General features: G+C 28.3%; 1 protein-coding gene across 1 annotated transcript; it reads left to right on the plus strand.

Moving 5' to 3' along the window:
• Positions 1 to 8,526: 8,526 nt before the first annotated feature.
• Positions 8,527 to 10,070, plus strand: LOC107840074 (calmodulin-5/6/7/8). Its single transcript, XM_016683797.2, has 4 exons — positions 8,527 to 8,698; positions 8,785 to 8,942; positions 9,062 to 9,139; positions 9,881 to 10,070. The coding sequence occupies exons 1-4, from the start codon at positions 8,623 to 8,625 to the stop codon at positions 10,010 to 10,012; spliced, it is 444 nt and encodes a 147-aa protein (XP_016539283.1). The 5' UTR covers positions 8,527 to 8,622; the 3' UTR covers positions 10,013 to 10,070.
• The last annotated feature ends 13,434 nt before the right edge of the window (positions 10,071 to 23,504 follow it).

Here is a 23,504-nt window from a genome sequence, read left to right on the forward strand (position 1 = left end):
GAAAGGGAAGGACCGAGAGTGGGAGTAGAGGAGAAGGAGAGGGAATCAAGGAGCAAAGAGACAAGGGGTCCTCACTATTGGTACTTACCCTCGGGAATCCTTTACTTCCCACTAACGTAGGTACTAGCATTTTGCCCAATACCGCCTTTGCTTGTGTTCAGCTACATGATTTTATGCTTTCTAGGGGATATTCCAAGCAAATTTCTCACAAACATATGCTTGATGAACTCAAGGAGTCCTTGGCTAATCCTCCAAGCTTCGGGATATAAAATGAGGAGGTGATTCTATGGAGGAGCCGTGAGGTTGAGGTCAAACTCTTTTCAAGATGGAGAGGATGATACGTGTACGACCTCGTAGACGGACATATTTTGAGAATGTCAAAGACAACTGAGATAAGGCCCGAGCTTAAGAGTAAATGAAGTCCAAAACCGCCCTATGTATGCACTTCATGGGCAGCCTTTTGGAGCATTTTAATTAAAGGGTCACTTTTGTCATTTGTGTCTTATTTTGTGTTGTAATATAAATAGACCAACTTAGGATTTTTGAGACTTAGTTGATCATATTTTGAGACTTGTAATATTTTCAACACTTTATTTCTCTCTTAAGAGTTCCAACCGAAACTAGGGCTAGACAAGTAAAGATTCACTTGTGTTTGCATTGCTGGCTTGATACGTTGGTGTTTAGAGGAGGTAATGTCCCTCTTGTGTCAACGTCAGAGTTAGGTTTGTGTTGTGGGTAGTGTTAAGGGTCCAAGGGTGTAACAATTCTTGGGTTCTTAAGATTGTCCATTTATTTGATCTAACTATCTATTTTGTATTGTTGTTGTAAGCTTTGAATTTTTTGTTGTGGTTAATGTAACCTGTGAGTTCTTATTGTTGTAATATTGTTGTTCTCATATTGTGTTGATAATATAGTTTGTGGATCACTGGAAATTAGGTGTAAACACCATAATACTTTGTGTTCTTGTTGTTGTTTGTTGAATCCGAGAGGCAAGGGGTAACTCAAAGGGTCCTCAGTTCACTTGAATTTGTGGACTGTTTGAGTGTGTGTTTTGTGTGCTCTTGGTCGGTCTTGTATCAATATAATAATTAAATTGGATCAAAGTTTAAAGAGTGACGCTATGATCCTACTTGAAAACTTGGCTTTGGCTTGTGAGTTAAGGTCCCGAAACCAATATGTTGGGCTGAAAAATGCTTTCTCATCTCAACCAAATCTTTATATATAATAATTAGAAAAAATTACCTAAATAAACAACATAAGTTTCTAAACTTCTAAAAATCCCCCGACTTCTAAAAAATTACTTAAATCCCAACATTTCATACTTTTTTATAAAGTTGAGATACTAGTTAAAACTTACAACTAAGAAACCGATTCTTTACCAAAAATAACTCATTTTCTCCTCTTTGTATGCCTTAATTCAAACAACAGTTTCTATCCAACTCTTCAAACACTAATGGCTACATTAACGCCTAAATTTTGGTCACAATTTTCTCCTTTTTTTCTTCTTCATATTTTTTAATTAAGGTATTTTTTCTCCTAAATTTATCTTCTTTCTTCTTATTATGTTCAATGATTTTTCTCAAAAATTAAATTAAACAACATCATATCCCTTTAGCTCACCCAATTGATCGTTTGGAGTTTCGTGTTAAAGATGATGTTTTTGGTGCTCATGTTATGGGTAAAGCTACTATTTTGGCAAAGAAAATTGTCCATGGTGAGGTTATTTCCGGTTGATTTTCCGTTATTGATACTTCAGGTAAATCTTCTAATCCAATAATATTTTACTGCGCGAAGCAAAAAATAAATTGAAACCTCCGGCAAAGTCATATCTGGAAAATATCTGGAACCTCTGGCATGTTCAGATCTGAAAAATAATTGGCCGTGCTATATGTTTATATATGTGTGATACGTTTTTTCAATTTCTTGTATATTTGATTCTTTTTTTATATGTATCTAATGTTTTGTAGTTATTATTCAAATTAACACAACAATAGATACATGTTACAAGCTTATAGATACATTTTCTCTTATTTTGGATTACTGCTTCACTGTTTATGAATTATATGTATCTCGTATTATTTAACATTTATTAATTTAAGCATATCAATAGATACATGTATTTCAACCAAGATACATATCGGTATTATTTTGTATCTATAATATTATGTTCATACAGTTTTTCTATATATTGTTCTGTGTTATTGTAAAGTTATTGCATCTAATGTTATTTTTTTAATTTGATGTTTTTTTTAGGATCCATTCCGAGTGGAATATGTTATCGGGATAGCACAACAAGATAGTGGAAGTTTGTAAGTACGAGTATTACATTACCTTTTCATTGTTTTCATTATCTTATACAAGTATATATGTATTTTTAATTCAATTAGTAATCGCTATGTAGGAATTGTGGTGTATTTACTGTTTATGCCGAGTACCTGAGCGAGGGATTAGGCATTCCCTCATCGGGTGTTGATGCTCAATACCATCGCATGAGATATGCCACTCTTTTGTGCAAGTATGGCTCTGTAAAGGCGAAGAAAGGATACTTTAGTGAGAATGATGATCCACCAAGGCCAAGGAGCAGCTTCACACAAAAAGAAAAAGTTTGTGCTTTGCATATTGAGTAGTTGTTTACTTGTTGGCTAGTTGACTGTTATATAGTTTGATGATGTTAGTACATGTTGTTATTACTTTTTTTTTAGATGTTTTTCACATCATGGATTCTACCTTATCACCAATGATTGCCATATGACTATTCCAGATTATGATATATTATTATTTTGTTGTACATTTTTGTTACTCTTTACAAAGTCATCATATTTAACATTTTTTGTTACATAGTATTAGATACATATTTATAACTATACGTATCAAGTTTATTGAAACATATATAACTAAGTCCAGTAATGAAAGTAACTAACACAACATTACATTATGCAACATAATGATACATCGTACAATTAAATCGCATATTCAATCATAACATAATTTTCTTTTTCTTATTTTTTTTTTCTTTGCAAGACATTTTGTATCTAAATTGAATTACAACTTCGAGCTAAACGTAATTGTTCATACGCTTCATACTGTTCACAAAATATATTTTTCAATAGATATATTTTTTACAATTGTATCAATTGTTAATTACGGAACGATAGTCTAGTGCAATATGTAAGCAATTTATCAATGAACGTTGAGATAAATCTTTTTATATCATTTAGTTACTTTGAATTAAATATTGAATTCACAAATACATAAGAAATTCATTAAGCTTCTTAATGTGAACATTTTTTTATTTTTCATTAGATACATTTTTTATTTTTATATGCATCTAATGTTTTGTAATTATTATTCAAATTAACACAACAATAGATACATGTTACAAGCTTATAGATACATTTTCCCTTATTTTGGATTACTGCTTCACTGTTTATGAATTATATGTATCTCGTATTGTTTAGCATTTATTGATTTAAGTATATCAATAGATATATCTTGGATCTATAATATTATGTTCATACAATTTTTCTATATATTGTTCTGTATTATATTTTTAGCTTAAACATGAAAACAACTTTGTATTTTTTGACTAAATTCAATCAACAAGAGATAAATATTTTTGTTTATCAAAACATTTGGCTTTAAAATTAAATCAATGATGAATTACACAATTTGACAGACTATAATTCAATAAACTAAAAACGAGTTATTTGACAACTTAAAACTAGTAATTTGACTCACAAACTTAAAACTTAAAATTCTAAGAAAAGGAACCTAAAATTCATATTATAAACGAGTTGACAAACAAATCATGAGCACATCTCTTGATTATAATCTGACTTTTTAATCTGTATTCATGAAGGATGAATTGCATACATTGTGACATCCGACAGTGAAATAACTAGTGAGGAAAAATCTTCATCGGCTTTTCTTGAGATAGCGATTGAGATCGACATTGGTACATCTCCGACTACAACCATCAATCTTGTATTCTTCGTACTTGATATTAGACAACCAAACACTGAAATGTACTAATAAGACGCGATATTCATTATTATGAATCGTCAGAAAAAAAGAAGAACAACAACAAATAATAGAGAAGAAGGGATAACGAATTGAGATCGACACTGGTACATCTCCGACTACAACCATCAATCTTGTAGTCTTCGTGCTTGACATCAGACAGCCAAACACCGAAATGTACTAATAAGACGTGATATTCATTATTACGAATCGTCGAAAAAAAGAAGAACAACAATAAATAACAGAGAAGAAGGAATAACGAATTCTTTTTTCAAGAATAATGAATTTCCTTTCTTTTGAATGAACCCATTAAAACTATTTATTCATTTCAAATAACCAAACAAAATTAATAAATCAGAAAAAAAATGGACGTCTGAAAGAGTGGAACTTTTGAAGAAGCCATGAAAATTTTTGGGTATTTTCAAACAGATTATGAATGTTGTTTTGGATTAGAATGGTGGAATAACAAGATAATTGCCATAAATCGTGGGATTTAATTTTATTTTAATCATAATTAGTTAGATTAATTGCACTTTTAATGCTAATTTATCTGTTACATTCCTTAAAAAGGATAAGTTAGTTTATTTCAAACATGTATCCCTTATATGTATCTAAATTAATTAACATGTATCATTAATGGTCAAATGTTAGGATTTTACAAGATTTTTAAAAAAGTTGGGACTTTTAATAATTCCTAGTGAACATGTTGTTATTTATGTAATTTTTACTAATAATTATGCATTCTGTTAGACGTCACTTATGGCTAAACTAATAAGCAGCCTAACATGAGACAAAAGATCTTTTTCTTAAAAATGAGGAAAAAGGCCAATAACTTGTCCCTATCAATATTAAGATGGTAAAAAGGCAAATAAATTATTCAAACTTGTCTAGAGAATAAGGGAAAAGAAATACCCATAAAGTTTAAATGTGTAATAACTGAGTTTTCAATGCAATTTTGAGAGGTAATATATGCAATTTTCCATGCATCTTTTAATGATCTTTTATGACTTCTACAATTTTCTATTGCTTTTTTTTTTTTTTTCCAAATCTATTGCTCTAGAAATTTTGAAATAGTCTCCTAACATGATCATGATGTATTGTATTTTCTTGTTTCTTTTATTCTCTTGGTCAAGAACACACATTGCATGAACAGAAAATATTTCCCAACTGATTCCCCATTTAGAGAAAAGTAAAGAGAAGATGAAAACAGTGTCCCTTATAACTTCATCCACACCCGGTACTCAGCGGGACGAAGCTAGAGTTTCATTTATGAGTTCAGTATATCCCAATAATTTTGATTAAAATTCATATGTTTTCTAGAATATATATAAATCTTTAATTAAGAATTGAGTAACAACTTAGAATAATTAAAATTTCAACGCATAAACTTTAAATTTTAACTTTGTCGTAGTTCATATTTATATAAAATCAACAAATATATGGAATGTGTTTAAATGAAATATATTTAAATTATCAATTAATAAGAATAAAAGTTTTTAATTATATTTTTGCTTTATTAAATCACATATATTATGAAAGCTTTGCCAAACATAACTTCAAACCTCATGTATGAAGGTGTGGAGTTGGAATGAATTTAAATTCAAACATGAGATTTGGAACAAGATTTTGGCAAAGCCTATAATTCAAAATCAATATGTCCAGATTTAAACTTTTGACTTTTCAACTTTAGACTTTCAATTATAAAATCATGTTTTGCTTTAGTTCAATTTCAGACTGATTCTAGGATTCTAGGGAAGAAACATAAATAGTAACAAAAAGGATGAAGGAATATTAATTAGTTCCTGAAAAGAAATAACAACAATAGTGTAATTCCATAAGTGTCGAGTTTTGGAAGGATGGTATGTACGAAATCTTATTTTTATTTAGTGAATGTGGAAAGGTTATTTTTAATGGACTCTTGAATCAAATTTAGCATATCAAAAAAATGAAGTAAGTCAATCAAATATAATAACAAAGAAGTCATGTTGAAAACAATTAAGAAGAGAACAAGTAGCAAGAATAAATGATCCGACAACTGAAACAAATGAAACAAAAGAACCAAACGAGTAGAGAAAATTACTCCCTCCGTTCCTTTTTACTTGATTCTTCCTAAAAATATAGTTTTATTTTTATTTATCCATTTTAACAAATCAAGAGAAATTTATTGATCTCTTCTAATATTAGCTTTATCATTATACAACTATAAAACATAAAATAGTACTCCCTCCATTCTATTTTAGTTGGTCACCTTATTAAAAATATTAGTTGATCATTTATTAAATTAAGATAGAATTAATTTTTTTATTTTTTTTATCCCTACAACTCCAATGTTTATTAATATGTCCAATGAATATCATTAATATGAGTAAAGAATAAAATAGTAAAAACCATCATTTTATTTATAATTTCTTAATTATCATATAAAATAAAATGTGTCAATTAAAATGGGAGGAAGAAAATACTTACTTATAGTCAGATTTAGATTTCTTTCTAATAAATAATTTTTTTCTGAAAAAGTATCAAATCAATATGGATGAAGTACTTAAAAAAAGAACAAAAGAAGATAACTGATGATAAAAATGAAACAAGTGTGATTCAATCTGATAGTAAGAATTTGAAGGCCACTTATGCTCCACTTATATATCATGGAAGACAATTAACGCCTTTATTTTACTAATAATTTAACTAGTCACTAACTGACAGGTTACGTTGAAATTCGAGAAAGACTTTGCTAGTTTTGCTTTTTTATTGCCCTCTATAGTTTTGCAGTCAAAGTCAATTAGTAGGTGCCATTATATTCTTTTTTTCGTGTTTTCTTCTGTATCATTTCTATTTTCTATAAGCGTGTACCGTTTGGAAAACTTTAAAGAATTGCCACAGGATTATAGGAAAATTACTAGACAAATATATCAATACAGAAGAATGGTAGAAGCATTAATTTTGTTTCATTACTGAAGAAAATCAAAATCTTCTCTAAATCCTTGAACAATGCAATTGTACTTTTTCTGAGATGGAGAGAAAAGAGAACAAGTGCTACGTTTGACTTAGAGATAATATCTTTTAATGATTCTGAAGTGTCTTATTAGGAAATGTACCTTTTAAATTTTCTAAAGTGTTTTTTCAAGAAAGATATCTTTTTCATAAGTTCTCATCATACAAAAGAAAAGGTCAAATAGTTTCTGCTTATCTGAACTAAATCCTATATAAATAATTATTCACTTTTAGGTCAAAAAACTTTAATACTTTATTAAATCAAGATCCTTTAACGGTTATCATATTTATGTATAATTTATTAATGTGCGAGTCCACGAAACAAAAAATTACTAGCATGTACTACGAAGGATTTGATATTCTTGCAAAGTTCAAGTTTGCATATGTAGATCGAAAATAGTTCAAGCTATATATATGTTAATAAACCAAATTTTTTTGAAGTATGCATTGACACTAGATATTTACATCATCAAGTCACTTAACAAATAACAATAACAAATGTCTTCTGTAAATGTGGATGAGTCACATAGAAAGAAATATTAACATATCTACGTTGGGCGGATAATACGTTTCTAGCTATTATACTATGCAAATTCAAGAAGTCTCGGCTTGCGTTAAAAGGCAAGACTTATTCAAACTTACAATATTGAAAAACAAAATTAAAATAGAATAAATCCATATTATATCTTTTCAGGCACTTCTTTTCTCTTTTTTATTTGGCATTTCCAGAAAAGAAAAAAAAAGAAACATTGACTCTGATAGGAGAAGTAAGAAGTTAATAATGAAAACGATTTTGCATGTGGAACTTTAATTTGAATATTTCCCAAGTGCATGTGGATGACTTAATCAAAAAGTGGACGATCATTTCTTAATGTACTGTATTTCTACTGTATACAGCGTTCACCATACTTCTAATCAATAGTTTGACTGCAGCAACAACAACAACAATAATAATGTCTGATTCTGATAACCATTGGAGCGTGAATATATAAATGCGTTTAACATTGGTAAAACAAAGAACTAAAATAAGTCTGATTCTGATAACCATAATAAAGAAATGAATCGTGGATCTAACTCAGCGTAAAAACTAGCAAGTTTGAGGTGTGAAAATTCTCCAAGACATGCAACGAGATCAAGTTCCGCCCCGTCCCTAAGCAGACGTGGGAGACTCAACATAATAATTACTTATAACTATCTATCTCAATCAAAACTAAAGTCAAGAAAATAAAATTTAAAAAGTCAAGTTTCAATTGACAAGAATGAAAGTAAGGGTGAGCCCCCACTTTAATTAGCTTTAAAAATTGGTGTCAAGTCTTTGATGGTGTTCTTGCAATTTAATTTTCAACTATTGACTATAGAGATTTTAGACTCCATAATCGTAAAAGAAGCTTCAATTGTCTTAAATGTTGAATAGAATTTATTGTTTTTCTCCTTGATCATGCGTGTGTCTGACTTTCCTTAATTTAATTTTGTTGAAATTGTCGTATCCACACCCCTTATTAAAGTACCAATAAGTTAGGTTGTTTGTCATGTTCAAGTACCAATACTACTACTCTCTTACTTCTTCTCCAAAGAGTTACTAACTTTTTTTTTTTTTCCAAAGATTTTGGCATGGCTGATGCATTGACAGAAGAACAAATTTCTGAGTTTCGTGAAGCCTTCTGGGTAATCGACAAGGATTGTGATGGTAATTGTCTTTTATAAACTCGAGAAAATGGATTTTTAATTAATTGAAATACTAAAGTTTGTTGTTTCAATATATTGAAAATGAAGGGGTGATAAGAATGGAGGAACTTGCAGCAGTAATCCAATCTTTACATGAACATCCAACAAAAGAAGAAATACAAGAAATGATAAACGAAGTGGATCCTGATGGTGATGGCTCTATTGATTTTGAAGATTTCTTGAATATCATGGCTAGAAAGCTCAAGGTATATTATATTAACTTAACGTACGATCAAACGAATATTTTTTATTTTTTTTATAATGTTAGTACTTTTAACATAAGCTTATTGAAGTTAAAACTCATGCACTAAAATATATTGTGCAGGACAACGTAACAGAGGAGCTAAAAGAAGCATTCAAAGTATTTGATCGAGATCAAGATGGATTTATTTCTGCTAATGAGGTATTAATTGCATTTTTATTTCATTAAGTTCTTTTCCTTACTAATTCTTGATCAAAATTAAATCATTATTACACAAGCGAAAGGTCTTTTGTGGAAAAGAAATGTAATCCCTCCGTCCCAAATTTCTTAATTTGATTTCTCATTTTACTTGTCCTTTTTCATTAATCAAGAAGAGACAAATTTTTTTCACCATGTTTTACCCTTTGCATTAATTACTTTTTCTTTAAATTAAAATGTAAACATTATTTAATAGGGGTACTGTAGTACACTAGTTATGTTATTAGTTATTTTTCTTAATCAATGTGTCATCTCAATTTGAAACGGAGAGAGTACATCTCTAAAGTAAAAAGAAGCATTTAATTCTTACATATTGTTTGACCAAAAAACGATAAACATTTTTCGAATAGCAAAAGATATTTTTAGCGTGAAGGTATTACTAACATGATTTTTGTTTTTTACAATTTCCACAACTCGAAAGATCAATGTTAGCCCGCCCACTAATGATATTGTCCGCTCTGACCCAGTTCCTCACGACTTTAAAACGCGTCACTAGTTAGGAAGACTTGCTTATTTATATATCCAATATCCCTCCTGTGTTTTACCGATGTAAGACTCATAATTCTAAGTTGGGTGTTACACTTGATCACACGGGCTATAAATTGCAAATCCACGAAGATCAGAAATAAAATAGATTTCTAGACTATGGAAACATCTTTTAATGTTGAAATTGTGTGAATGCAGTTGAGAAATGTGATGATGAATTTGGGGGAAAGATTGACAGATGAAGAAGCCCAACAGATGATCAGAGAAGCAGATCTTGATGGAGATGGTCTCGTTAGCTATGATGAATTTGTTAAAATCATGATTATTTAATCTTCTTTTTGTATAATTCTTCTCTTATAATATACATATACTCACTAATAGATTTCTCTAATCGAGAGTTTACTAAAAACAACTTCTTTATCTCTAAAGTAGGGTACCCTCAAACAACTTCTTTATCTCTAAAGTAGGGGTACCCTCTTTTTATTGATTGTTTTTATACTCTTCCTTTCTTTTCTTTTTTTCTTCTTATTTATCTAGAGTCAACTTGCAAAACAAAGACCTTTGAACACAAGGCAAATAACCATTTGGATTTTAAGTTTGACTATAATTAACATGTATTAAAAATTAAACAAGAACTTAAAAAGTTGTATAATTCTGGCTCCATTGTTGTGCTTCCAACGCAAATAATTTGAAAAGTTTTGGTAGATGCACTCAACAATTTTACCAAATAAAAATAAATATGAATCCAGTTACCCAAACAAGGCTATTCAAGACAGGATCAATATAGTATTGGAAAGTATTTGTCTTTCTGATTATACACACTACTTACGTTTATACAAAATCGTATTCTCAATCAAGCGACGAATATTATAAATCGATTGTTATAAAGAGTCAACGACGAAACATCATTTTAGAAAATTGAACCGCGTGTTCCACACTTTATTTGTTTACATCATTTTACATAGGCGTGTACAGAAAATTAAAAAAAATGCATTAAATTGACAATCCGATCAAAATGAAAAAAAAAAAATCCACTAGTTGTTAGGTTTGGTATTGACTAAAAAAACCTATCATAATTAGTTTGGATTAATTTTAACTCTTTTTAAAAAAGGTCAAAGTGAATCAAATTAACCTACATATATGCAATTTTTAGAAATATTTATTGTTATGTAACTATAAATTTTTCTTAAACTTCTTCATAGTTCTATTAACATATATCAAGTTCTTACCAAAAAAAAAAAAGGAAAGGACAGAAACGGCACTTCAAATTAAACTATTTCCATGAAAATGGCCATAGAATTTAAATTCTACTTTATAGCCATTTCAATTTACTGGCTTGTTGTATACCGTTTCTACACACCTTCTATACAGTTTCTATACAAATCTTATACATATAAATATTCTATACGAAAATTATACAATTTTGATAAACAATTTATACAATAACTGTATATTTTTTTTACACATTTTATACAACAATTATATAATTTTTATACACTTTCTATATATTTTTTATATATATTTTATACATATACATATTTGGTAGAACTATACAATTTTTATACATATATCTTATATAGATACATATTCTATTTAACAATTATATCATTTTTATATAATTTAATTATTATTTCTAAGCAATAAAAAAAAGCAGAATATTTGATCAGTTAAAAAATTTATAGCAAAAAAAAAATTAAAATATTTTTAAAAGGGTCGAATTGCCCAAGTTGAATACTGTATCAGTATTGTGTATAGATTGTATCAGTATTATATATGAACTGTATATGGATTACATAGACCAAAATGACCCAAATTAGGAAATGACTATAAAGCGAAATGGTACATCTGACTGGCCACTTTTGAAAAGTTTTAAAACTTGGGCTATTTGTTTTAAAAAGTGTTATAGAGTGTATAAATAACATAAATACCAACACTTTTGGAAGTAATTACACTCTTTCCCACTTTTTAAATTACTTTACTCTCTCTCCCTATTAATATACATAAAATAGCCGACATATACATAGCATTCTGTGTATATGTTAGGATTTTTGTAATATGTTTAGGGAGTTGAGATTTTTTGTAATATTGGAAACATAAGTTGCGTATTTGTGTAAGAAAAAAAATACATAAAGTAGCATACTTAAGTATTAAATTATAAAAAATAACAACACTTTTATCAAATTACATTTTGTAGCATATGTATTTGTATTTTTGTAGCAACGGTTTACAAAGATACAAAATACATATCGATCATAAGGGTAGTAAAAATCATATGTATTTGTATTTTTGTAGCAACAGTTTGCAAAAATATAAAATACAACTTACTATATTATGTAATTATGAAACTGTTGCTATGAAACTCATAATTAAGGGAATAAATTTGTTATTTCTGAATTTTGCCCCTTTGTGTAATTTTTAGAAAAAAGTAACATATATCAAGTATTGGACTTAGAATTCAATGGGCCAATAGATTATAGTCCACAGGTGTTAGTAACTCAAATAAGCCCAAACCAAAATTAAGTCAATATTAATGAGTCTATAATGAACAAACGAAATTCAATTCATCACTAGGAATAAAAATAGGGAAAATTTCTGAAATAGCAACTCAGTAGTCTTAATTATAACTTTTATAGCAACAGTTTCATAATTACAAAAAATAGCAAATTATATTTGTATTTAAGTAAAATGTTGCTATATAAATACATATACAAATATATATGTATTACTCATAGATACATATGCACAACTGAAAAATACATATTCTTCTATTACTATAAAGTGGGTAAAATATTGCTACTTTTGCTATAAGTTGTAATTTTGAAAAAGTGTTGTTATTTATTGTAATTATAGTTTTAAGGATGCTAGTTTCTGTAATTTTTTCATAAAAATAATACTGTATTGAATATCTATTTTTTTTATTTTTGTAGTTACCAAAAAAAAAAGAAAAATATTTTTGCATTGATTTAGACAATGAAAATATATAACTTCATTTTATTATTTTCCTGTTGATGTAATTAATACTTATTAGCCATATTAGTTTAGCATGACTTTTTACCTTTCAAGTATTATCATTTTCATTATTACTTATTCATTAGTAATATTTGTTTTTTGCAATTTTATTAAGTATCTCTTTTGTTGAATATTTTATTACAATGTCATCATTCATTTTACATTATTTATTATTTTCTCTGGGAATATTTTCGATAGTTATGGAATAAAGAAATTTTCAAAGTAGATACATTAACTAAATAATTCTGTATGAAGTCTTACCAATAACTTCAAAAAAAGAAACAAAATAAACCGAGAGAATCAATATTGAAAATTCGACTATTTAGTCGAATAATCATCTTAATCAATGTAATTGAATAATCTCTTTAATGAATATGCCAAAACTCAAAAACTAAAAAAGCACTTAACTGTCCTTCTTCTGCCTTGAATAGTAAAATCTTAGTTAGTTCACTAAACTTGAAATTTTCCTGCCGAGTGAATTGCAATATATATTTAGTTAGTTTTCTTCAGTACACTAAGCTTTCTGTTGGAAATGCAATATAGAAATTTTGATTTTAAATCAGCATTTATATATATAATTTGAAATCATGAGGGGAAAATTTAAATTCTCCAAAAAGTATGATTTGAAATTTCAAATTATGATTTCAAAGTTCTTTTAAAATGCAAAACTTAACCCATAATTTATTGTTTGCAAAAAAAAAAAAGATTCATTATTCTAGTTTTGCAAAAATGAAAAAGGTCATGAGGCGTGAAAAAATTATTTGTACCGTGTGAAAAGAATATTTTAAAGAATAACTAACTGCTACTATTGTTGACTAATAAATCTTTATAAAATTATATTTATTTAAAATTTTGAAGTAGAAAATATTTATTTATAAATTCAAGATTGAATATGTGATTTATATATAAATGCAACGCCTTAAGATATTTCAATATCTCATTTATGAATTATGGCACTTTGCTCATTTTGAAGAATTTGAGAAATTTTGATAGTATTCAAGTAAAGCTTTAATTCCATTTCAATCTGATATTATATCATAATATCAACTTCATATCATACGACCAAACGAGTGCCGACAATAATTGATCGTATTAGTGTGATAAAAGAGCACGAGGAACACACATATCACGATAATATTATTTTGACGTTAATATTCCATGAAGGGTATGGGGTACAACTTACTTAATTTAATTATATAATTATGGTAAAAAAAAATATTAGTTTGATGTATACATTGGGTGCATATAAATTTTTACCAAGGATATGTTTTAACTAATACCAATAAATCAAACATTAATTAGCCAAAGATCCACATGCGAATTTAGTATACTAAAAAAGATATTATTCAAATTTATTGGTTCAGTTTGAAAAATTAAAAAATAACTTATTATTTTATATATAGATTATCCATGTTAGTTATTAAACTATGCATGTATGTATTTTTCAATATTTAAATAACTTGTAATTAGTAATGATATGATAAATTGCTCTTGTTTCGTGAAGGATGAGTCAAGTCAAATATGAATAATTGATTAGTAAATATGGACGGAATTGCAAGTTAATTCTTTCACTCACTTTTACATGACATTTAAATTTTGACATATTTGGCATGACTATTTTATCACATTATCCTTATTAATGTTTAGAATTAGGTCTTAAAAATTGATCTGAGAAATAAATAATTAATGTCAAGCATAAAATATGAAAAAAAAAAAATTATCTTTTAAAGTAACAAATAAAAATAAAAACTTATTTTTAAAATAATGAAAAAAAGTAAAAGTAAACGGAGGGAGTAACTTCTACTTTACTTTTCTTCTCTAAATTTACTTCTTATAATTGCTCTTAAATATAAGAGGTCAAGCTTCACCATGTTTTGAAACAAAATCAGACATGATTATTTTGTTTTTAAAATAATATTTAAATAGTTAATACCCACACGAAAAGTACTAAACTTCATAATTTTATATGGTGAAGAAAATTAAATATACTAATCAAAAGATTATCTTGATTAATGGGAATCATACCCAACCATCCTCCATTGCTTTATATATATGAGGAAAACTACGACTTCAATTCGTTACTTAAAAATTAAAGAACAAATTATTTTCATAATGAGAAAATTTATTCATTTTTATAATGCACTATAAGATTTTACACAAAACATAAAGGAAGAGAAGGTTTGAAATACGTTACTTAATTCCTCCTCTATTTGCAAACATTTTGCAAGATAAAAATATCAGGATTTAAGTTAGTAAAATATACACCGACACTTGGAAAAGGAAAAAAGACTAAACTATAATCACACCTTCTTGATTATCATATTATTATATTGAAAAAATTAAAGAAACTAGCATCCTTAAGACTATAATTATAATAAATAACATCACTTTTTCAAAATTACAACTTATAGCAAAAGTAGCAATATTTTACCCATTTCATAGTAATAGAAGAATATGTATTTTTCAGTTGTGCATATGTATTTATGAGTAATACATATATATTTGTATATGTATTTATATAACAACATTTTACTTAAATACAAAATACAATTTGCTACTTTTCGTAATTATGAAACTGTTGCTATAAAAGTTATAATTAAGGCTACAGAGTTGCTATTTCTGAAATTTTCCCTATTATATATTCAGTATCATCGATTTTTATAGGTTAACTTAACTTAATAATGCGTAAAAATGTGTATTTTAACTAATACATTTATGTGATTTGTGTTCTACACTTCATTTGTTCACTTCATTTTACATAGGAGTGTATAGAAAAACAAAAAACCACATTAAATTAAGGGCTAATACTCACGAAAATATCTGAACTTTGATCGAATTTTCAGTTGAGCATACTGAACTTTGCGGGGTCCTAGTACTCCCTGGACTTTTTTAAAGTGGAATTAATTACCCTCCAAAACGTTATACCCAGTTTTAAAGTGGAAAGTGTGATACACGCGCCAATAACATCTTGCCATGTGTATTTTTTAATTTAAAATTAATTTTTATTTAATTTATTTTTCATTTTTATTCTTGTCCATTCTCCATTCTTATTTTCTTCTCTATTTTTATTCATCAAAATCCACAAAAAATTAGTAATAGTTTGATCACAAGAATGAATAAAAAACAAGATCAAAATTTTCAACAAGAAGAAAATAGGGAGAATTGGACCTGTATGAGAATTGTAATCCTGTATAAGAATATACAGTATGCCATTAAAATACCAACATCCCAAATTTTGAAAAACAATTCTCATGAGAGGTCTAACAACACCATTACAACCAAAGTTCTTTCTTCCTAACAGTTCTCTTACACACAATGATCTAACAACATTCCAATGCAGATATATACAGTTTCTTTTTTTTAACTTGTATATTCTCCTACAGTTTCTAACCAAAACTATATATATGTGCATTGGAGACCAAAGAAACTGTATATATACAGTTTAGGAGGATACCCAGTTTCTAAGTTGTATATTTTTAATGTTAACTTGTAGGAGACCAACATTCCAATGGTCTAACCAAAATTCTCATGCGTGTCGGAGAATATACAGTTTCTTTCAAAAACAATTTGAGAAAATTTTCTTCACTGATTTCTTGAGAATTCGAAATTTCCATTACTATGAAGATTATGCCAACAAATTTCCTTCTGGCTCCAATAATGGGTTGGTTGATGATGACAATGATGGGTTAATTTTGCTATTTTAATAGAATTGAAGAAGACCCATTTGGTGGGGGTATTGAAATTTGATCAAATTGATGTAACTGAATTGGGTGTGTTAAAGATAGCTTACTTGGTGTGTGTGTGTGTGTGTGTGTGATGAATTTGTGTTCAATTCAATTTCAACTCAATAATGGAACACCAATGGAGCACCATTGAAGAGAAGAAAGATAGAAAGAAAGAAAGAAAGAAAGAGAAGAGAAGAGAAGAGAAGAGAAGAGAAGAGAAGAGAAAGAAGATATAAATGAAAAAAATAAATAAAAATACATATAATTTATAAAAATTAGAAAATTGAGGGGCTGTTTAACCAAAAAAAAAAGTTTTTAAACGATTTTCTAACACTTTCACGCGCATTGGTTGCGTGAATTACACGCAATGATCCAAGTGGGTAGATATATGCCATTAAAATATGAGAGAAAAAGTCTAGGGGGTAATAGAATCCCCGCAAAGTTCAGTATGCTCAACTGAAAATTCGGTCAAAGTTCAGATATTTTTATGAATATTATCCCTTAAATTAACAATCTGTCAAATTGAGAAAAAAAAATCAACTAGTGATTAGGTTTGGTATTAACAAAAAAAAAAAACATCATAATTAGTTTGGATTGATTTTAACTAAAAAGAAAAGTAAAAAAGAATAAAATTAACCTACATATAAGCACTTTTTAAAAATATTTATTGTAATGTAATTATAAATTTTTCTTAAACTTCTTCATAGTTATTTCTTTTAACATATATCAAGTATTGGACTTAGAATTCATTGGGTCAATAAATTTTCTAAAAATTACTCAAATACACAACTTATGTTTCCAATATTACAAAAAATCCCAACTCTCTAAACATATTACAAAAATTTCAACATATACACAGAATGTTATGTATATGTCGGCTATATTATGTATATTAATAAGAAGAAAGAGTAAAGTAATTAAAAAAGTGAAAGAGAGTATAATTACTTCCAAAAGGGATGATATTTATGTTATCTATACATAAAGCTTTAGCACATTGGCGTTAGCAACTCAAATAAGTCCAAACCAAAATTAAGTCAAAATTAACTAAAAATTAATGAGGAGGTGTCTGAATGGATTTAGAAAAAAATTATATAACACTACAACTTATTTTTACTAAACAATATAAATTTTTTAATCTCTTATATTACCTAAATTAATTTTTTAAAGAAAAAAAATAATCAGATACAACCACAAATTCATAGTTTTAGAAATGGATGTATCTCCCTTTGGTCTAGTTAATGAATTATCGATCTCAATAAAATAGTTTCAGAAATGGATGTATCTCAAAATTATGTATCTTTACTTCAAAATTATGTATTCGGATGCTAATTATATATTCGAACAAAGATGGAATAATTAACTTTTACATTCTTAAGTTCAAAATTATGTATCTCAACTTCAATTATGTGTTCGAATGCTAATTATGTGTTCAAAAATTACAAAATAAGAAATTATTTGTAATTTTAAAAATAGGAATAGTAGACATAGCACAGAAGCCAACAGTAGTATGAATGGGACAGGAACTATTCGATCTCTTTCAGAAAAGGGCCTTGCACACGGGGACACTAACTGATCCCGACGATCGGAGCAAAGAAAGGTCTAGGAATAAACTTGTTGGGATTCATGTACGCTTTTTTTTAAGGTGACTTGATACTTTAAATTAAGCTAATTCAAATACCCTCTGAATTTGTAATGAACTAAAGAAATCCAACTCATCACTAGAAATGAAAATAATATTGAGTATCTATCTTATAATCTGTACATGTAATTAAACTTATTAGCCAAGTGAATTGCAATAGTTAATTACTTTTCTCCGGTACACTAAGCTTGCATTTGAATATGCAACATAGAAATTTTGATTTTAAATCAGTATTTGAATATATAATTTTAAATTATAATTTAAAGTCATGAGGTGAAATTTTAAATTTTCCAAAAAGTACAATTTGAGATTTCAAGTTATGATTTCAAAGTTTTTTTTAAAAAAAAAATGTAAAACTTGACTCATAATGTATTGTTTTCAATAAAAGACCCATCATTCTAAATTTTATAACTATAAAAAAGTTTATGCTTGGCGTGAAAAGATTATTCATACCATGTGAAAGAATTATTTTAAAGAATAACTAATTATTAATATTGTTGACTAATAAATTTTTATAAAATTATATTTATTAAAAAAATTGTAATAGCAAACATTTATTTATGAAAAGAAAATTGAAATATGTGATTTATATATAAATGCAATGCGTTAAGAGATATCTCATTTATGAATTATGATACTTTGCTCAATTAAAAAATAGGAAATAGCCAAAAGACCCCCAACCTTTACCCCAAATTTCAACTACACACTTATACTTTGCGGGGGTCCTATGCCCCCCCTGAACTATTTAAAAATGATATTATTACCTTCCTAAATGCTTACGTGGCAAAGTGAGTGTATCTCACTCTCCTTGAGAGAGTGAGCACCGAAAATAAAAATAAAATTTTATTTTCACATTTCTTTTATATATATATATATAAAATCTCTATTTTCATATTCCTTCACCATCTTCATCTTCCTCTTTCACATCTCCATCTTCATTTTTTTATCTCTATTTTCATTTATACCGCAAATTCAATATTTTTCTCACCATTAATTTTTTAATTATCATTTTTAGATCCACTAATTTTTTCTTTTTCACTACAAAAAAAATCGCGTTTAGCAATAGATCAAAAATGTTGCTAATCATCATATATCCGTTGCTATATCAATTTAGAGACGGATTAACGATGGAAGATGTGTCGTTGCTATTTTGCGCATTGCTAACCATTTAACAATGGAAAAAAATAAAATTTGTTGCCAATTTTGCAACATCATAGAGACTACCTATATCCGTTGTCATTTTGTAGCAACGAATATATTCGTTGTTATATTTATAAATGTCGTTACTAATTTCATATTGTATTTCGTCATTTTGATTATTTCATGACCAAATATTTCATTGCTAGTCCGTCGCTAAAAATTTTGTTATTTAGTACCCAATTTTTTAAAATTCTTAAAATATCCAACATTCATATAAAAGAACCCACATATATAGATAGCAAAATCTTCTTAAAATATCCAACATTCATAAAAAAGAACCCACATATATAGATAGCAAAATCTAAACATCCACAATACCAAGCATAGCAACATCTAAATACATAATTATGTCCAAAACACCCATAGTACCAAACATCAACCAACTATCCTTAAAACAACCCACATCATCCACAATACCAAAGATAGCAAAAGCTAAACACAATTCATGAGAAGCTGAAGATGATGTCTTTCCACAAGAAACACAAAGAGTTTGCCCGTAGTAGCTTTTTGCTTCAGATCCAAGGCCAAATACTCTTCGGTTCTTTTCTCCTCCGGCTGCTTGGTAATATGCTTCAAATTGATCAATATTAGATTCTGATAATGTTTTTTCTCGTAATATTTCATCAAATCTTTCCTGTAATAGAGGAAGTGAAATTATAACGGATTGTACTTAAAAATGATTAGATGCCAAAAACTACTTTAAACTAAAAAAATAAGAATTAAGTAAACTACTACATTAAGATTTAGTCTTACATGGACGATTCGGGAACGTTCATCAATGAAAGATTTTCCATCATGACCATGTGTGTATGCAATCACATGGGAGAGAACATTCAGCATTTCAAGGGGGTGTAAAATTTCACATACAGACAATAATCCTTGTGTTAGTCAAACTCTCTATACATAAGAAAAGTGTATTCAAGAAATAATATATTAAAATATCTATAGCTAATTACAGAAGTTTAGAAGTTGTAGTTCATGTTTTACTAGGACAGTTGAAACCAAAAGAAATTGTTGATACTTGAATGATCATATGCACTCCAAAATTGTAACAACTGACCACTACTTGAATAAAAGAAATAAGCAAGTTGTAGATGATCATTGTAAAGTGTGAAATTTAATCAGTAGGGTAGATGATACAAAGGATTCGAATAGACAACCTCAACTAGTCTGAGATTAAAGTTGATCGATTGACTGATTTCATATATGAATTGATAATTCGACCCACACAACAACAACTTTACTCTATAAGATATACTCGCCACCGTTGACCGATGAGATCTTAATCGTTCTATCTCTTTAACCAATGAACCCAAAAGTTCACTGTTTTGACCATTATCAACTTATTTCAAATAGCTAACATTTATGTTTTCTTGATTTTTTCGTCAAAAATCTGAGAAGGCTTGGCTGAAAGCTAAAATTTGTAGAGACGCACAAAGACTAAAATCAGGAAAGGGAAGGGATATAACACTTGGGAGATAAACACATTTTTTTCTTAGGGAAGGAGGATGCATGAATGCGTAAGATTGTAACAGCATGGCGCCATTTCAAATATGATGGCTATTTGCAACAGTTTAGCACAAAACAGCTGACATAACATTTATCGGGAGATATATAAGTTCATTAAATGAACAAAAATTAAGTGGTAATTTTGTTGATCAACACAATTTCGAAAAAACAAAAAATGTCACTGTGCAAGCAGCAAGATATAGACATGTATGCACCTGGTATCAATGTCCTATTTTGAACCGGTCGAAACAGCACGCGACGTATGGTGGGGTCAAATAACTCTTGGGATTTGAAAAATTCTTTTTTTTAGAATCACCACCTAACTTTTTAGGAAAATTAGGAAAAATCATTTTTTATTGTAAAACTCTGTTTTAGTCTATCGAAAAATAAACATTTTAGAGATTCTGAGTAAGGATTTTGGTTACTCGAGGGAAAGGTATTAGGCACCCCTCAGAGCCTATCCGAAGATAGTCTTTACGCTTAGTTTAGAAAAATGTTAGAAAAACTTCATTTTGTTATTTGCTTAAAACAATGATAAAAAAAAAACTTTTATTATTATTTATTATTCAAACAAAAATTTAAGGTATATCAAACATGACGCTACCACATACAAAGAAAGTAATGTAATTATCGCAAAATATGCATTTTAAGTATGAAAAGGATGATAATATAATTTTCTATATATTAGAAAAAATTAAAATTGTATAATTCTACAAGAAAAATTGAAGAAATATGTAGGTTTAAATGGTTAACTATAATTATTTATGAAGTAGGTAACGTATCTTATGGCATGGGAATTTATTTGTGGAACATACTTTCAAGAATGTTAAAAAAAAACAGATGCTGAGGTGTGGATGTACCGAAACTATGTAAAAGAAATAATAAGGATAATAATAATAATTATAATAACAATGATAGTAATAAATTAAAATAATGACGATAGTTTCAGTATGACAATAATAATAATAATGTTAATAACAATAGTATTAGAAGTAGTAGTAATAATAATAATAATAATAATTGAAATTGTAACAAATATTATAGTGTAAATAATAATGGTAATAATAAATATGACGTAAAATAGTTATGAAAATAATATGATGTACCTTGTATGTGGTAGCGAAAGAATGTATAAACCTCGCGTTTTCTAATCTCTTGAGAATCCGAAAATCCAAATGAGCATAAAAACATAAAATAGCTTGAACGTTAGTGTTATGTAAAAAAGTTAAAGTTGATGAATGAACTCTTTTAAGAAAATCCGAAATTTCGATAACTTTCTCAAGTTAAGACTAAAATTTTATTTATTTTAAAAAATGTGAAGGTTGATAATCTTATTTAGGATATCGGTAATAAGTTTTCAAAGAGTTGACCAATTGTGGTAGAAAAAAATATTTTTTTTTTGGTGATAGCCACGTGTTATTTGCGAAGTCGCAGTATTAAAACTACTTCTAAAGGATCAACAAATAACAAGATAACATAAATTCAATAACTAAGTAAAGTTATCTAAAAATAAATTCAACAACAAGAGTTAGTATCATTCTAAAACTCAACATGACAAGTATAAATCAAATTCAGAGAAGATAAGAGATACTAGACTCCATTTAGGAGTTTGGACTTCTAATTTGCGTGACTCCGAAGGCTCTGCGATCCTAGTAGCGTTTGACCCAATGCTTGGGTCAGAAAATGAGTTTCGTTATGAAACTCCAACTCCCGAGTGTACATGAAAATAAAAGGTAAACGGATTAGAAACTTATCAAATAGCAAATATGTGCGGGTTATAATTTGAGAAACATTTACCAAACAAAGATCATCAAGGCTCCATTAAATATAATTTCAATGGGGAAAGGACACGAGAGCACTTTGACACACATCTGGGCAAAGAGGAAACTCAAATTACCTTATATAACTCATATATTCAGTAATGGTGCAAAACAACCAAAATACCCATTTGACTCAAATATGCGAGGTTCACGTGGTTAGAGTCAGGGGAAGAGATGTTCATTAAAAAGGAACCTAGGTTAATGACCTATGACTTTAAAACCCATTTCTTAAAATGAGGCAATCCTCAGATACTAAGAAAAATCAGCCACCAAAATCACACATTCAAAAGTAACCACAAGAAGCCTTTTGTTTAGTTGTTGTTAACATAAATTAGACTTAAAGCAATAGTTTTAAGGCCTAGATAGACAAGCATTTATGTATGAGTTTAGGTGTTAGCCGAGAGGGAGGACAAACGAGACGTACGACCTTGCTGAGAAGAATAAGCATTTAGACATACCTACTTGAGGAATCAAAATGGGTGGAAAAAAAAAAAAAAAAAAGAGCAGAGCAAAACGCCAACGGGCATACATGGTAGACTCAATATAGCTTCCCACTTCTCCCCTTTTAACACATAACCATTTAAAACAAATTTGAAACTTCAATCCATATGTCACTATATACTAGAAAAAGAAACGGGACAACCCGCTACAATGATCGTAAAAGTAAATATATCCCCAACTTAACAAGTGGCGAGATATACGAGAGAAGAATGGAAAATAAAATGAGTGATATGATTTCAAATTCCAATATTTTCATATAACAACTGAAATAGGAGATGTTTTTTCGGGGAAAGTTGAAAGATGGACAACCCTTTCAATCGCGTATAAAAGAAACTAAACGATTCACATAATCTTTATGCTTTTGAAGGATCAATTTAAACAATGCCTTAAAACAGACATGTACTAATCCAAATCTTGTA

Source organism: Capsicum annuum, chromosome 8, assembly GCF_002878395.1.
Source record: "Capsicum annuum cultivar UCD-10X-F1 chromosome 8, UCD10Xv1.1, whole genome shotgun sequence".
In the NCBI taxonomy this organism is placed as follows: Eukaryota; Viridiplantae; Streptophyta; class Magnoliopsida; order Solanales; family Solanaceae; genus Capsicum; species Capsicum annuum.

Coding starts and splice junctions, on each gene's coding strand:
- LOC107840074 (XM_016683797.2), top strand. CDS start 8,623: ATGGCTGATGCATTGACAGAAGAACAAATTTCTGAGTTTCGTGAAGCC. Junction 8,943..9,061: donor TCATGGCTAGAAAGCTCAAG/GTATATTATATT, acceptor TATATTGTGCAG/GACAACGTAACAGAGGAGCT. Junction 9,140..9,880: donor GATTTATTTCTGCTAATGAG/GTATTAATTGCA, acceptor GTGTGAATGCAG/TTGAGAAATGTGATGATGAA.